The following is an 18103-nucleotide window of genomic DNA, read 5'->3' on the forward strand; positions in this document are numbered from 1 at the left end:
TCCATTTCGTGTGGACTTTCTCAAGCCTTCAATCTTTCCGTGCAAAATTCATTCAAAATTTGAAGGAATGTACCTTTCCTATATCTTGGGACGGCAAACGTAAGATGTCTTACTCTATGGCATTGAAGTCCCTCCCCTCCCCAAACCCCGCCCTCATCAGGCTCCACCCCAAAAATCTCCTGCCGGTGGCGAAGAGGGACCTGGAAACCTTAGTCACAGAGGGCCTCCTCACCCCAGTGCCCTCCACCGCCCCCCACTCACACCTCCCTTCCCACCCACCCACCGACCCACCTATTCCACTAGAGATGCCAGCCTCCAGGTGGGGAGCCCCTGGAATTACAGCTCATCTCCAGATTACAGAGATCAGCTCCTCTGGAGAAAAAAGATGCTTTGGAAGGTGGATTCAATGGCACTGTACCCCACTGAGGTCCCTGTCCTCCCCAGGTTCCACCCCCAAATCCCTAGGAGTTTTCCAATCTGGATCTAGCAGCCATAACCCCCATCCCCAACCGTGGGCTGGGGGGACCTGGAAACCCTTTATCCCCATTGCCTGTGCATCCTCCTACCACCCATGCTTACAGCCACCCACATGCCTTTACCCTAACAGCACTGGGTAGAGCCTTTGCTGGGAGTGCTACTGCCATTCACCACCCAAGGCCCTTCCCCAATGACACGGGACAGCACATGCAGCCAGGAACTGGTGGCAGAATGCTTGCAAGCGACTGGGCAGCAGGGAGTCAGTGGCCATGGCCCCCACCAGAAGCCCACAGCCCTGGTAACTGCCCCACCTCGGTGTGTGCTGATGCCAGCCTTGATTGGTCCTCTTTTGGACCTAGGACAGTTTTGTATTCGACAGCAGCTAGAAAGGCCAGAGGCAGAAGACAGGCTTGAAGAAGAAGAAGACAAAGACGAAGAAGACGAAGACGAAGACGAAGAGTTGGTTTTTATATGCCGACTTTCTCTACCACTTAAAGGAGACTCAAACCTGCTTACAATCACCTTCCCCTCCCCACAACAGACACCCTGTGAGGTAGGTGGGGCTGAGAGAGCTCTACAGAGCTGTGACTTGCCCAAGGCCACCCAGCTGGCTTCATGTGTAGGAGTGGGGAATCAAACCCGGTTCTCCAGATTAGAGTCCACCGCTCCAAACCACCACAAACCACTACAAACCACTACAAACCACAAACCACTACAAACCACTACAAACTGCTCCAAACCACTCTTAACCACTACACCATGCTGGCAGAGACTGAAAAAGGTAGGTGGAGAAGTACTACTGCCCCTGGTATTCAGGTTCCTTCATCAGGCTGCATGTATAAAAACAGTCCCACTGTGATTAAAGGGAGGGAGGACAGTCCCTCTGCCAAGAGGAACAAGAGGGATCTACACCCACAACCCTGATGAGAGTCATCAGCTCCTGACAAAATCAGGGATCGCTGTACTGTTTTAAAGAACACAGGTGATTGTAATAGCTGGTGGGGAGAGGAGTTTCCAGGTACATTAGAAAACAGAGATCTCCAACTGACTTCAGGCAGTGGGCAAGGGAGACTGGATATGGGAGAGGGTTGGTAACAACTCCTAGACCAGAAAAAAAGCTAAACATCCCATAATCCTCTCTTCTATGCAGCTGTTGCAAGACAAGCCATACCTTCTGTTTCACCTGCTACCAATGGGTTGAAGGTCCAGGAGTTTCTTTCAAAGGCGAACATGAATTCTTTTTAAATTAATCCTCAAGATAACTATCTCTGGATTGTGTGAACAAGGTCTCAGATACCTGTCTTCTGTAAAGTCTATCGCTTCGTGAACCTCCTGTCTCTTCTCCTTGTTTTGTCATTTGTACTAAACATCATTCCTTTTCCAAGAGCCCAATTTAACTCACAACTGGACATCTTTCCCCCACCCCCGCGAATCTTACCTTCAGGTCTCACTCATAGAGCACTGGCATAAATAAGGGTTTGTGTTTTGGTCACTAGCTTCATACAAATGTCCCCACCGATCTCACCCATTTCTGTTATGTTCAATATCATCTATCTTTTTTTCTAATTCAACTAGCTAGTAAGGATTTATTAAAATTAATTTGCACTTCGCTCAGCCTCACTGCCACCAGGATAGTTTCAGCAAACTCATTGCTGTGCAAAGGTATGCATTTCCATGACAGTAAATAAAATAAATAGATCAGCAAATCTTGAACAGGAAAATTGAGGCACTCATTTAATACCTCTGCAAAAAATAAAAATGCCTGGGAGGTTTACCATAGGAACGAAACAATCCTAAATCAAATAACCAACCAAAGCACAGAATCTAAAACAAGAGAAAATCATAAACACCAACTAAAACAGCATCCAGCTTCAAAAAATAGGCATCGTAACTGTAAGTGTTTGGTCCCCTAAGGGGTTCCATGAAGGCACAGGGGCCAAAAACTGGCATCAGAGCGCGACGCTGCTCCCCACAAAATGGATCCCTCTCAGAGAGTTTTGGGATCCATCTTGTGTGTCAAGCCTGGGCAGGAAGGCGGTTAACCGCTGAGCTTTTCCCCTGGCCCTAAGGTATGCCTGGTTGGACAATGAGGCGAGCTAATTCCCCATTGTGTCACCCTAAGGTGATTGAATCAGTGCTCTGAGCAGACCATTTCTCACCCTATCTGCACCCAATGCCAGCAATCAATCAGTATTCAAGAGAATAGCCCAGGCATTCTCTTGGGTCCTGTCAACTCATCAAGCCTTTCCTATCTTTTTGCTGGATCCCTGGAAAATCAATTATTTGTCTTTGGCTTTCCTGCCAGCTTAGCTCATACCACCTCAGGACCCATACACGCACCCCCACGTGCATGTGGGCTCTTCCCTTTGCTCCAGGAAACGCTGGTCATTTTCCTCTTCAGTGCTGCTTTCCCTGGATGTCCCTTCAAGATCGGTAACTGTTCACCCATCCCTGAAACCCTGGGGGTTACCACACTTTGTATTCCCAGCAATGTATTAAGAGTTTGAAAATGTTGTAAAAAACATCGCTTTAAAAGGGTTTTTGGATACCACGGCTTATAAATGGTTGGAAGATGTCTTCACAGCTAAAGGGGCCAAACAAAGTGCGAACAGTATTTTTTATAACGTTTTCAAACTCTTAATACATCGGTGGGAATACAAGTGCGGTAATCCCCCCTATCCAACTTCCTCCCTTTTCTCTTAGTCAGCTCTTGTATGTGCTTTGTGTGCGTATGTTCATTGCTTAAAATATATTTCTTGTTGCTACGCAGAGGCAGGAAATGGCAAACCACCTCTGAACATCTCTTTCCTTGAACACCCGTAAGTCAGGTGGACTTACACATTTTTATTCAATTTAATGCGGATTGTGTGGGATACATTTCCAGTGACTTCAGCTCGCTTCCTGAATTTTAATTTTTAAAAGATATTTCTTGAGAACGACAGAAAACATTGCCTGTGGTTTCTAAAGGACAAACAACAAAGTTTCCTCCATTATCTTGAAGGTTCACAAATCCATCAAGGAATGAGCTTCCATATGCAAGAACTGCTCCAACAGGGGCATGTCATGGACAGTGAAGATGATGGATGACTGTTTGGCGAGATGAGATTAAAAGATGAGCACACACATACTGAAAGCAGAGATTCTGTTTCCAAGCCAACCAACCAGAAGTTCATGAGATTCATTCACTAGGATCGACAAGCCCATGGGCTTCCCAGCTTAGCAAGCTAGTAGTACTCAGTCTTCAAAAAGTAAGGAAATTACTGTTGGCTGTGACTTAACCATCCTAAGGCAGCAATCCAAAGCAGGTTTGCTCAGAAATAAGTCCCATTTTATTAAATGATTGGAAGTGGCATCGAGTCAACAGTCAACTTATGGTGACCCTGTAGGGTTTTCAAGGCAAGAGAGAAATGGAGGTAGTTTGCCATTGCCTGCCTCTGCGTGGCAACCCTGGACTTCCTTGGTGGTCTCCCATCCAAGTACTAACCAGGGGCGTCCTCCCAAGGTCACCCAGCTGGCTTTGTGTATAGGAGTGGGGAAACCAACCCGGTTCACCAGATTAGAATCTGCCGCTCATGTGGAGGAGTGGGGAATCAAACCCGGTTCTCCAGATTAGAGTCTAAGTACTAGCTGGAGATCTAGAGCGGTTCCTCAGTGGAATAGGCTTTCTTGAGAGGTGGTAAGCTCTCCTTCCCTGGAGGTTTTTAAGAAGAGGTTAGATGGCCATCTGTCAGCAATGCTGATTCTGTGACCTTAGGCAGATGATGGGAGGGAGGGCATCTTGGCCATCTTCTGGGCATGGAGTAGGGGTCACTGTGGGGGTGTGGGGGAGGTACTTGTGAATTTCCTGCATTGTGCAGGGGGTTGGACTAGATGACCCTGGGGGTCCTTTCCAACTCTATAATTCCATGATCCCCTGCTATTACAACTGATCTCCAGCCGACAGAGATCAGTTCCCCTGGAGAAAATGGCCACTTTGGCGATTGGACTCGATGGCATTGAAGTCCCTCCCCAAACCCCACCCTCCTCAGGCTCCGCCCCCAAAATCTCCAGGTATTTCCCAATCCGGAGCTGGCAACCCTACCCCCAAAAGCTCAGGAATGGAGTCAGCAATGAGGTGCCGCGATGCAATAACCGAATAAATGCAGGAATTAAAAACACACACACACACACACATGCACGCACAGAGGAGGCTGTATGAAGAGATTAATGCAATGTTAAACTGTGTGCACAGAACAATCCTGATGGGAGGCTGCTGAGATATAAGAGAACAGGCGAGCTCTCAAAAGACAAACAAGGCACTCTGACAGAAGGAGAAGGCCTTGTTAAGGGAAAGTACATGACTTGTTTACTTCAACACTTGCAAATGAGAAAAAGGAGACAGATGACAGAATGAGAAACACTTCCCAGGAGACCCACAGGAGCAGAGGAAGGAAAGACACCCACGTTGGGGGGGGGGGGAAGGAAGGAAGGAAACACTCAGGGAAATTAAAGGCTTGCCAGAGCCGACAATCAAGAAACCTTACTGTCGGAGGGCCAAAAGACACATTCGATCGGTGATTGATCTCCCATTGTTGTTTTTTAAATTAAAAGCAATATTTTCTGGGGGTGGATTGCTAATTTGATAAGAGAAGGGGGAGTTGGCAGAATTTAACCCTTTCTGTATGCCCTTTTCCTGACCATTGCTCCCCTCAAGTGCCATGGGGCAAAAAATATAGGTGTGTGGCAGCTCAGAGAAGTCTAACAGAGGTTTCCAGTTGTGGGGAAACCTCTCCTACGGGCTTGGGCACTCATAAACATATGAGACTGCTGAATTACAACTAATAATGAAGCTCAAGACTATGCATTCTCCTGGCCTGAACAGAGATCTGGGTTTCCTGTCTCATTACCAGTGCTGATTTCTCTGCGCCTACTACCCCTCTGCATATCACACCTCATCCAATCACCCCTGATAATGTCATTTACTTGCTTTTGACAACTACATTGCCATTGTGTTTCTAATTCATGCCTCTTTACTTAATGATAGATGGGCTCACATCCTAGCTGTATCTGAAGAAGTGAGCTATGGCTCATGAAAGCTCATAATCCTGCCAGAAATATTGTTGGTAGAACAGAGTAGGAGTCCATTAGCACCTTAAAGACTAAAGTCTGCACTTAGAATTTTATGGGCAGACTGAGATGCGTAATCTTCATTTCCTGGGTCCAAGCCTTAATGTCCCATGCGAAAGCACATTTGGGTACGTGGGCACCTTTCTAATAAATACACTGTCGTTATAAGCTTTGACTCCTGAAAGCTCTTATCCCAAAAACCTTGTTGTTCTCTAAGGTGCTACTGGACTCGAATCCAGCTCTTCTACCACAGATCGACATGCCTACCCTCTGAAACTATGAAGATGGTATGATAACAGTGGGTTGGGAAAAATGCAAACTGCATCCTATGTGGAAGGAAAACCATGTGGAGGGGCTGTGACTCAGTGGTAGAGCATCTGCTTGGCATGCAGAAGGCCCCAGGTTCAATCCCCGGCGTCTCCAATTAAAGGGACTAGGCAGGTAGGTGATGTGAAAGACCCCTGCCTGAGACCCTGGAGAGCTGCTGCCAGTCTGAGTAGACAATACTGACTTTGATGGACCTTGATGGTCTGATTCAGTAGAAGGCAGCTTCATGTGTTCATGGTTAATAATGGTGTGGGGGGGGAGTGGTGAAATTACCCTGTGCTGTTTGGTATCTCACAAGTGCAAACTGATCACCAATTGCATCTTCTAAGGGAAGGGATTTTCATAATTTCCCCCCTTGCACTTGCAGAACCCCAATTTGCTGCTCTTCAGGGTCCCCTGTCCTGGTGGTGGAACATTTCTGGCTGCAAGTGGTACAAGAGAGACAATGGGGCTGTGGCTCAGTGGTTAGAGCCTCTGCTTGGCATACAGAAGGTCCCAGGTTCAATCCCCGGCATCTCCAGTTAGAAGGGCTAGGCAGGTAGGTGATGTGAAAGACCTCTGCCTGAGGCCCTGGAGAGCCACTGCCAGTCTGAGTAGACAATACTGACTTTGATGGACCAAGGGTCTGATTCAGTATAAGGCAGCGTCATGTGTTCTTTTGGGAGGGGCCATGGCTCAGTGGTAGAGCATTGCTTGGCATGCAGAAGGTCCCAGGTTCAATCCCCGGCATCTCCTGTTAAAGGAACCAGGCAAGTAGGTGATGTGAAAGACCTCAGCCTGAGACCCCGGAGAGCTGCTGCTGGTCTGAGTAGACAATACTGATTTTGATGGACCAAGGGTCTGATTCAGTATAAGGCAGCTTCATGTGTTCATGTGAAGCAGTCCTGTTTCACTGACGTAAATCCTTTCTGTCATCAGAATTTACTGATGGCTGCAACCCCTCGTCCAAGATTTCACTCACGCTAAAAACTGCTTTTAACTATCTTGTTGAAGATTGTGAAGTCTGAAGCGTCAGTAATGGAGTGGTCGCATTTGAGAGCTTTAGACTTCAGTGGAAGCTCATCCAGGATTGCAGAGGAATTCTGTTGTTCTTTTCACCATGTGTCGGTACCTATTTTTGTAAAGCATGTACAGACAAGCTACGAAACTTGTAAAATGCCGATCACCGCAGTAGTCAGTGTTTGCCCTCTGGGGAGACTCTCCAGTGCTCACAGCTTCTATCCCTTGCAATAAAAATTCTGGAAATGATCTAGAAATCTGCCATGGGTTGATGAACGGTGGGGAACGACCGTAATCCGGCACAGACAACCTGGAGTCATCGTTTACAGAAACAAGTTTTGCAGAACAGACGTCTTCTACCTCCCAGAAATGTTCGTCAGGCAGTGATCGGATTCTGTTTCCAATAAGCAACGGTGGGCATCGTAAGCCCCCTTGTGACCTCTCTAAATCAGTTCCTGACTCAGCTCCTGGAGCAGCATCTTATCCACCCAAAGGAAAGGAAGGAGCTCAAGAAGGACCCAAATGATAAAATGAAGCACTTAACAGGAGGGCATCTCTAACTGGTATTTAATTTCATACAGACTTAGCAGGTCACTGGCCTCTTACCCAGAGGGTAGGGAGGGGCCATGGCTCAGTAGCAGAGCATCTGCTTGGCATGCAGAAGGTCCCAGGTTCAATCCCCAGCATCTCCAGTTAAAGGGACTAGGCAAGTAGGTGATGTGAAAGACCTCTGCCTGAGACCCTGGAGAGCCGCTGCGGGTCTCAGCAGACAATACTGACTTTGATGGACCAAGAGCCCAATTCAGTAGAAGGCAGCTTCATGTGTTCAACTTGCTGAGAGTGATCACTATCATCTTCATCGCGATGGACTTGAGTTCCATTCCTGCTGGGGTCAGGTTAAACAGGCAATCTTGATATTTAGGGGGGATGTTACACGAACTGAGAGAGCCAGCACGCCATAGTGCAGGGGTCCCCAACATGGTGCCCAGGGGCGCCATAGAACCCACCCACTCCTACACATGAAGCCAGCAGGGTGACCTTGAGCTAGTCACAGCTATCTTAGAGCTCTCTCAGCTCCACCTACCCCACAGGGTGTCTGTTGTGGGGAAGGGAAGGGGGAAGGGAAGGGAAGGGAAGGCGATTGTAAGCTGGTTTGATTCTTCCTTATGTGGTAGAGAAAGTCAGCATATAAACACCAACTCTTCTTCTTCTTCTGACTTTGAGCTCCTTGGAGGAAAGGCAGGTTGCAAATGTACTCAAACAAACAAACAAACAAACAAGCTGGGCTTCAAGAACAGCATCTGATTCGAGAAACAGAGTCCCTCCCAAGTACGTGAATTTATCCACCACCCAGAGGACGTGCTCTCTGACAGCAATTTCTGATGGAACGCAAAAATTATCTGGACCTACTGGGTACAAAACATCTGTCTTCTTCTGGCTGATAGCCAGCTCCCAAATGGTGCGTGCGCCTGTGCTGAGATGTGATCCATTACTGATTGTACGCCTCCCTGTGAATCCGCTTCAAGGGCACGGCTGTCTGCAAAGAACAGTCCTTAATCCTCAGACCTGGCAGGCTGCTGCTGGCGACAGAGCATCCCATCGGTCCAAATTTGAGCGCGGATGCCTCAGGATCCTGCTCAGAAGCCCAGCAGCAAATAAAACACTGTGGGAAGCGCAAGAGCGTAACTTGCGGTTAACTCCAGTAGGTTTCATCCAGATTGACAGTTTTTAGTATGACCTGCTGAGTCAGGAATAGGGTTGCCAGATCCCTCTTCGCCACCAGTGGGATGTTTTTGGGGTGGAGCCTGAGGAGGGCAGGGTTTGGGGAAGGGGAGGGACTTAAATGCCATAGAGTCCAATGGCCAAAGCAGCCAAATGAAATGCAAAAATTACTTCTCATGGTTTTCCTTTAGCTTTGAAGACAGGCTCCTTGTTTCAGAGGCAGGTGGAAAATATGTGCTAGAAACATCCCAGCTTCCCTTTCTAGGTGTTTTGGATATGCATAGAAGACTTTGCAAATTACACTCTTAGCCGCAGCACCCTGGTAACATGGTGAGCCCCTTAAGGCAGATGGCTAGGGTTGCCAGGTCCCTCTTTGCAACCGGTGGGAGGTTTTTGGGGTGGAGTCTGTGGAGGGCGTAGTGGTGTATTGTTTAAGAGCAGCAGATTCTAATCTGGAGAACTGGGTTTGATTCCCTACTCCTCCACATGAGCGATGGACTCTAACCTGGAGAAACAGGTTGGCTTCCCCACTAGAGTTGGCAAGTTTCCTCTTCGCCACCGGTGGGTTTTTTTTGGGGGGGGGGCTGAGGAGGACGTCGTTTGGGGAGGGACTTCAATGCCATAGAGTCCAATTGCCAAAGTGGCCATTTTCTCCAGGAGAACTGATCTCTTTTGGCTGGAGATGAGTTGTAATAGCAGGAGATCTCCAGCTAGTACCTGGAGGTTGGCAACCCTAATCAGGAACCTGAAGCCTATTTTGTGATGTCATAATCCCCGCACCCTTTCCACTTTGCTTGTTTTTTTTCTGTAAATGCTCGTGCTTCATCAGAGAAGCGAAAGATTCTGCACTGTTGGCCTCGACCGTCCTCCTTCCTCGCCATTGTTCCTTCCTTCCTCCCCTCCATTGCAAAGCCACATTTTAATTTTTAAATTCAGCGTGAACTTGTGCTACAGGAACAAGGCTGCAAGGTGCGAATTCATGATTAATAGTTTTATTTTAGGTTAATTCCATATGCTTTTTGTCAAATTTAGCACAGACCATTTTCTGGATTCCACACTTAATAATGCCACGATGGTAGCTCTCTGTCTAATCCCATCTTACCAGCTGGGCTGAAATATAATCAGTAATTCAGTGCTGAAAGAAGCCAAAGGAGTTTTGGGCTCGGGGAAAGCTGGGTTCCACCGGGCACTTTTCATTCAAGAAGCAGGAATAAATGTGGTCTCTTTACTCCACTGTAAAGATAACACCTGCTAAAATGGTAAATTGTGGCCTTGGTGGTAGTTCAAGGTGAGTCAAGTTGCAGTGTGCTGTAGTGGTTAAGAGTGGTGGTTTGGAGCGGTGGAGTCTAATCTGGAGAACCGGGTTTGATTCCCCACTCCTCCACATGAGCGGTGGAGGCTAATCTGGTGAACTGGATTTGTTTCCCCACTCCCACACACGAAGCCAGCAGGGTGACCTTGGGCAAGTCACAGCTCTGTTAGAGCTCTCTCAGCCCCACCTAACTCACAGGGTGTTGGTTGTGGGAAGGGGAAGGGAAGGTGATTGTAAGCCGGTTTGATTCTGCCTTAAGTGGTAGAGAAAGTCAGCATATAAAAACCAACTCTTCTTCTTCTTCTACTTATGGCAACCCCACAGGGTGTTCAAGGCAAGAGATGAACAGAGGTGGTTCACCATTGCCTGCCTCTGCATAGCAACCCTGGGGCCGTTTATGCTTGGTAATTAGCAGCGTGTTCCAGGTTGAAGTGCCCCGCATACTTTTTTTCATTTCTTCACGCTGAAAAGTCATTCTACTAGCTGGCAACCCTTGTGTCTCCACTAGATGGCACCCTTGTGCAGCATGAACTGCACTGAGGAGACAAGAGAGTGAGAAGGTGGACGCAGGTGCCCGGAGGCTTTCTTTCTGACTTGGCTAATAAGCCTCTAATTTGACCATCTGCTGCGGGAAAGAAGAGCATTAATAGGTGACCCGTTTGCCAAATAAGAAAAATAAAAAAGGTACTCTTCCGGTTAAGGCTGATATGCTCTGACGTTAAGGCCCCCCTCAAATGATGGGAAGGCTTTCGGCAGAGCTATAAGGCTATGTGTGCAGAAGGAAGAACAAACTGTAAGACAGGTTAGAGCTGCGGAACTGTGCAATGGACGTGCATTCAGTTCTGTCAAAACATCTATAGAATAGTCTATGGCTTATCTCGGAATACAGCGGCTATTTCATATGTCATTGCAAAAGCACTTTTAAAACAAGGCAACTAGCTAGGGTTGACAACCTCCAGGTACTAGCTGGAGATCTCCTGCTATTACAACTGACCTCCAGCCGACAGAGATCAGTTCACCCAGAGAAACTGGCCGCTTTGGCAATTGGACTCTATGTAGGGTTGCCAAGTGCCAGGTGGTGGCGGCAAACCCCAGCCAATCCACCTGACTGCCCGCCAACCAGCTGAGGGTCAGCGGGCAATGCGTGCACACGCGCCTGCCCGCAGCGGTACGTCACTTCCGGTTTACAACCGGAAGTGCTGCATCGCAAGAGGCCTTTTCCACTCAAACTCCCAGTTTGAGTGGTAAAGGCCTCTTCGATGCAGCACTTCCGGTTGTAAACTGGAAGCGACGTAATTGCGTGGAAGTGACCGCGCGTGATCCCACCTCACCTCCACCATCTGGGCTGGTGAGGCATGCCTCGGCCTGACCAAGTGACAAATGTATTCTCCATGAAGTTCAGCTACTCCTTTTTAAAGCCACCGAAGGCAGTAACGGTAGGAACCCTTTGCCACAGTGCATTCCATAACGTGATCATGCACCGTGTGGAGAAGCACTTCCTCTCGCCGCCAGTGAACCCAATCAACATCTCTGGGTGACTCGGGAAGTGCAAAAATGCTCCATCCACAGGGCAAATCCATGCTTACAGACCATCCATGAACGTACAACAGAAAGCAGGGGGCACAGTTACAGATCTATCCCACAGGGGCCTCAGCGGAAGAAAGTTAGCTATTGCTTGAAATAGGAAATCAAATTATCTGTATGGCAGTCTCAAATGGATATGCCTTTTAAGATAGACATTTTAAATCATTTTGTTTATTGGGATAGTGATTCTCTGCTGCTGCAGGTTGCAATACATTATCTCAAAGTATATGTTGGAGTAAATGATTAGCTCTGCTTTGCATGCAGAAGGTCCCAGGTTCGATCCCCAGCATCTCCAGTTAAAAGGATCAGGTAGCAGGTGATGTGAAAGGCTGTACCTAAGACTTTGGACAGCCACTGCTAGTCTGAATGGGCAATATTGACCTTGATGGACCGATGGTCTGATTCAGTACAAGGCAGCTTCATGTATGTTCATGTACGTATAACCTTAGTCATTTTCAGGGTTGAGCTAAACATCAATGGACTTCTCTGTGGTTTCGGGTATATTGGATCTGCCATGCAAATGATATCGTATGCATTTGCACCTCAAGTTGACGCCATTTAAATCATAAGAACATAAAAAAATAAGAAAGGCCATGCTGGATCAGACCAAGGTCCATTAAGTCCAGCAGTCTGTTCACACAGTGGCCCAACCAGGTGCCTCTAGGAAGCCCACAAAAAAGACAACTGCAGCAGCATCCTGCCTATGTTCCACAGCACCTAATATAACAGGCATCCTCCTCTGATCCTGGAGATAATAGGTATGCATTATGACTAGCATCCTTTTTTACTAGTAGCCATGAATACCTCTCTCTTCCATGACCACGTCCACTCCTCTCTTAAAGCCTTCCAAGTTGGCAGCCCTCACCACATCCTGGGGAAGGGAGTTCCACAATTTAACTATGAGTTGTGAAGACATACTCCCTTTATCTGTTTTGAATCTCTCACCCTCCAGCTTCAGCAGATGACCCCACGATCTGGTATTAGGAGAGAGGGAGAAAGCCATCCTTGGGGGCTGACTGTTTGTCAGGCCCCACAGTGGTCGCTACGCTCTGAGGATGAGCACCATCTGTTGAAATTGCAACCATAATTGACGAATTGCAGGGATTTTTAGGCTAATGAGGTTATGTTTTATGGTTTTATTGTGTCATGCTCTATTGACTGTTTTGCTGGTAGCCGCCCTGAGCCCGGCCTCAGATTGAGAGCAAAATAAAAATCTAAATAAGTAAATAAATAAACCCCATGTTAAAATGTGATGCATGTGAATATGGACGTGTGTTTTTAGTTAATGCTCACACTCACTGCCCTCGAAAATCATACTGCTGTGTGCAGCTCCAGCTACTGCATGAGGCAAGGAGCAGACGGGCTCCAGTTCAAACCCGGATATTTCGCCCACTATGTCGTACCTCTTGCACAACAACTCAGCAGCGAGGCTGCGCCCGTGCAAGCAGACTTGCACCGCTGCTCTGCCAGAGGGTCTCAGCGGATCAGATGTGGAGCAGAAAGGGAGCACGGGAAGGCATACTGCAACGCAAATTGGAAATCCAAACCCGCACATGCCAAGAGAACCGCTGCCCTTGCACAAGGCTACGATGTGAGATTATTCCTTTAAACAAATTAAAAACAAGCGCTGAGACCCACAGGCCAAACAAAACTAAACACTCCAATTAAGAATGGAATGCTTATTAGCCGGAATCAATTATCCCTTGCTGTTAACCATAAGACCGGTTGTTAAAGGTAAAGGGAGAATGTGCCTTTCCCCAGGGATGCCCTTTATTGCATTATCCAGATTCTGTCATGAGGATATCACACCTAGTGGGCAGAGTAAAAGACTACCAGGCTGCACGGCACAGGGCCGTTCCATTCAAGCAATTTGACCTGGCCATGTCACCCTTTAAATGCTTGTGTTTAAATGGAAGACATGCGTTATACTCACTTACCCGTAAGGCAGTTTTCTGAGGACGTAATACGCTGTGTACGAATGCTGATACTCCTGCAGCGTGAAATTAAAACAAGGACAAACGGATTAGCTGGGTAAAGAGTCGGCAAGTCTCTTATCCCTATGAAACTAGGGAGCAAGAAAAAAAGAGAAAGCAAGATCTTCGTTTAGGTGCTTGTTTTGTATTTTGCATTGCATTTGCAAGGGGGGGGGGAGATAGCAAAAACCAATTTTGTTCTGTCATAGAAGCATCACGCCTCGTTGTGTATTCTTTCCCCCTCAAACCTTGCTGGAACGTTTGGCACCTCCAGATGCTTGGTGTCATTGCTATGGATACCAGGCCTTTGATTAGTCTGGGGCACTTGCTCCCAGCAACAGCTAAATTTGGAACAACCCTTAATGAGGACACCTTGGACCACCCGAGACAGGGGGCACAGCGATAACTAGGCACGGTGGGGAAACAGTCCATCACGCTCTTCTATCATCACAGGCATCATTTGCGCCAGCACCCCGGAGAAAGTCGCGATGCCCTTGGCCAGCACTGGTCGAGAGGGGGGGGGCAATCCCAAGGATGCTCACGGACAGCAAAAGAGCACCAACCTGTGACCCAAAAAGTCTCACTCCAAAAGTTCTGCAAGAAGTAGGTGAACATTAAGACAAAGGGATTTGCATGAAAAAAGTGATGCTATTTCTCAATGGGCAAAAATGGATGGTCGCTTTATCCTCCTTTAATCCCTGTTTTAGCCAGGATCGAACACACATAAGGCGAAACGCATGCATTCGATCCAGGCTGAATCCTGGCTGAAACAGGGATTAAAGGAGGATAAAGCGACCATGCGTTTTTGCCCAATATCTCCTTCAAGAGGAAGAAGGGGATGTCCTTCAAAGTCTTTACATGGAAAGGCTATTTAAACCTTATAATCCTCAGGCCAGGGAGAAGGTGGTTGGGCCCGGCATACACAGAGGGCTGGAAGGAACAAGCAGGGAGCGCCCTAACTGGGGGAGGATGACCTGAGTGAGCACAACCCCCTCCCCATCTGAGGTAAGGTTGCCAACCACCAGGTACCAGCTGGGGGGTCTCCTGCTATTACAACAGATCAGTTCACCTGGAGGAAATGGCCGCTTTGGCAATTGGATTCTATGGCACTGGAGCACCTCCCCAAACCCCGCCCTCCTCAGGCTCCACCCCAAAAACCTCCCGCCGGTGGTGAAGAGGGACCTGGCAACCCTATTCTGAGGCCTGAGGAATCTGGAGGCCAAAACCCCACCTCCAGCTGGTACCAAGAGAAGACTCTGGCCACCGGGCTGTGCTCCTCCCTTCTCCACACTAGTACCACACACAGCCATGCCAAGCCAACTCTCTATGGCCACCATTTCCTGAGGTAATCCAGCATGGCCCAAACCGCTCACAGTCTATGTCTCACATGATATATGTATGCATTTAGAAGGAAGTGGGCAAAACTGACCATTGTCCTAGACATGGGGCCATTATTCTCTCAAGGAGATGCTTGTCCTGGCATTATTGTTTTCACAGATCTCTGGACATACGCACATTTCACAGATCTCTGGACCAGCCCTGAAAGTGGTTTCCTGGCAACATTCAAGTATCTTATGGGAGTACAAAAAAAAAGGGAAAAAAAACTATAGGATTTGTGGCTCCAGTCTGCACTGCCTTGAAATGGTTGTTCTGGTATATCTTTGATATGGAAATCAAGTTGAAAATGGTGTCAAAGTCTCAGGGAAAATTGCTCAGGGGGCGTTCATATGTCGCAACGCAGATTTCCTGCTGACTCGAAACTGCATTTGTATTCTTCTCTTATTTACCCTCAGAGGATTGACACAGGAATTGAGAAAGTTCAGCAGAAAAATACAGCAAATCCCATTCAATTTGGAAACAATCCTTTACTTGGCTTTGTCACTGGGCTGCTCATGACGAAGAAGAAGAAGAAGAGTTGCTTTTTATATGCCGACTTTCTCTACCACTTAAGGAAGAATCAAACCGGCTTACAATCGCCTTCCTTTCCTCTTCCCGCAACAGACACCCAGTGAGGTAGGTGAGGCTGAGAGAGCTCTAAGAGTGCTAGACAAGACTAGCAGGGAGGAAAACAACGCAGAAGTATCCTGGTAGCATTCGGGTCTGGTCACCCGGATTTCTGCAGCCTCATTCTTTTCCATTGTGTCTTATGAACATCAGAAGTCGCCAGCAGTTGGCTGGGCTAGGTTCTTACCCAGATCCAAACTGGGAGCTTTTGAGTCTGGGTTTTGGTTCCCCTAGTGGGAAGACTTACAGGGCAGCACATGGGGGCAGAATGGGGCGTTACTAAACTTTCATGCCCTCACGTGGGACCGGGGGAAGGGCCATGGTTAGGGTTGCCAGCTCCGGGTTTGGAAATACCTGGAGATTTTGGGGGTGGAGTTTGAGGAAGGTGGGGTTTGGAGAGGGGAGGGGCTTCAATGCCATAGAGTCCAATTGCCAAAGTGGCCATTTTCTCCAGGGGAACTGACCTCTATTGGCTGGAGATCTGTTGTAATAGCGGGAGATCTCCAACCACCACCTGGAGGTTGGCAGCCCAATTTGATTAAACTACCTACCTGGTTCCAGGCTTTGGCTCACTATTTACCTCCCCATCTCTCACACACAAAGACACACCGTGAAAGTACCAAAGCAGCTTAGAAATCATGTTTTAATATATTTTGGCTTCTGGGCTGCCAAGAGCTTTGCAGTCGGATTACCTCCTCGCAAATGCCCCAGTTTCATAAAAATGACTATAAGCAATTTTAAGGGGGAAAAAACAAAATCCAACTCACACTAGACAGCCACAATTCAAAGCTCTGGTCTTGACCCACAGAGACCTAACTAGCTAGAGTCATCCTCCAAGTACCTCAGCTAGAATGTAAAATATTCAGAGGCAGTACATCTCTGAAGCCCAGTGCTAGGATACAACATCAGGGGAAAGTGTTGTTCCTCCAGACTAGTAACCGGTTGGCCTCCTCACTACATTTCCTGAAGAAAACTAGATCTCTGTGTTCAGTGCTGTCAAACCGCTTCTTGCCTTATGTTGACCCTATGAATTAATGACCTCCGAAATGTCCTAGCATTAGCAGCCTGGCTCAGGTCTTGCAAACTGAGGGCTGAGGCTTCCCTTATTGAGTCAACTAGATCTCGCAATATAGAAGCCTCAGAGCAAGTATAAGAAAATTACAGAAATAAACTCCAGTTGGATTCACACAATTCAGAGAAGCGGAGGAAGTATACTTCCTGTCTTGCAGTGAAAAACATGCAACAGCTACTTGTTTGTGCAATGCACAGGTTGGAGAAATAGGAATTTGCCACTCTTACACATGTGCATCACTTATGTGGTCCACTAGCATCTACATCTCATGCATTTTATTAAGCTTATGTGTGTTGAGTTCTCATGATCTTCAGTTACAGAATAGAACTGTAATGGTGCTCAATGCACCATGTGTTGTTTCTCCCACTGGGCACATATGTTATATGTTATCATCAAACCAGTGCATATGCTAGCATTGTGACTCCACATATGAACTCATTTAGACCTAGTTTATACATTACCTCTGTGATATTCCTGGGGAAATGCCCTTCACCCTAGAATCTACTCCTATCATTCCACCATGGGGACTGCATTCCAGTTATGAGTTGGAACCCAGCTGCAAACCTCTGGCTGGCCAAATGGATCTGGGGATTAGCCATCAAGCTCCAAGCACAGAGCACTTCAGTGCTTACAAATGCTAATGGCTCTGCCCAAAACTGGATAATGGGCTTATCATCTCACACCTTGCTTGGATGTCACGCCTCAAGAGACAGGGACTTGGAAACCCCAATGGTTAGATAGTAATTTCTTCCTCTGGAGGCAGGAAGACCAGAATGACCCCAGAGGGGGAATGATTTTCAAAGCAGAGATTATAAATGGGTTCCATGTGCACAGAAGGTCATCTGGAGTGGCAGGGACTACAAATACACTGCTAGAGGTAATACGTAGACCTGGTCCACAAATGTAGCAAAATGATGTGGAAATGGACTTGCAGAGCTCTAAAGTGGCAGAATGGACACCATCATTTTAGACCAGAGGTGGTAGAGTCCTGCTTTGAACACTTTAAAAAGTTCCCTAAAAATATAAGACTATCGTCAGCAGGGACAAAAGTTCTACTTTGAGAGTGCTAATGGTTTCCTGCTCTAAAAGAAGTTTATAACATAAAGGAATACTCCAGCAAATAACCTGCCACCTGCAATCTCAAGTGGTACAGTCCCTTCTGCTGCCTTAGCAACCTACCACCTCATTCTCTTGTACATGTGAGCCAAGCCTATAGTATCTTTGTAAAAAATGATGACATTAAACGGCCTTAAAGTCAGACTTCTCCGACTTAAATGGATGGTAGATTGTTTCTCTTCACTGGCTGTTTCCGCACAGGCTATCGAATAACCTCTAAGACAGAGTCCCTCCACTCTGCCAGTCCAGTTTTCTGAAAGTCCTGCATAATCAGTCAACCAACCATCCAGTCACTTTGTCACCAGATGAGTTAATTTTCATTGCAGAATAACAGATGTTATCCTTCCCTCTGGTTTTAAATCTTTTCTAGGCTGGAAGAGCTAATTGTCAAATGAAAAACCCTCAGCGCTG

The 18103-nt window shown here is 47.3% G+C and overlaps 1 protein-coding gene across 1 annotated transcript in view; it reads right to left on the minus strand.

Annotated features, from left to right (window-relative positions):
• The window catches only part of DPP6 (dipeptidyl peptidase like 6), a 442706-nt gene that overhangs the window by 123938 nt on the left and 300665 nt on the right, over window positions 1–18103 (minus strand). The window contains exon 6 of the mRNA XM_056856977.1: window positions 13465–13517. Within this exon, the coding sequence (XP_056712955.1) occupies window positions 13465–13517 (53 nt within the window). The remainder of the gene's footprint in view (window positions 1–13464; window positions 13518–18103) is intronic.

Source organism: Euleptes europaea, chromosome 11, assembly GCF_029931775.1.
Source record: "Euleptes europaea isolate rEulEur1 chromosome 11, rEulEur1.hap1, whole genome shotgun sequence".
Taxonomy (NCBI): Eukaryota; Metazoa; Chordata; class Lepidosauria; order Squamata; family Sphaerodactylidae; genus Euleptes; species Euleptes europaea.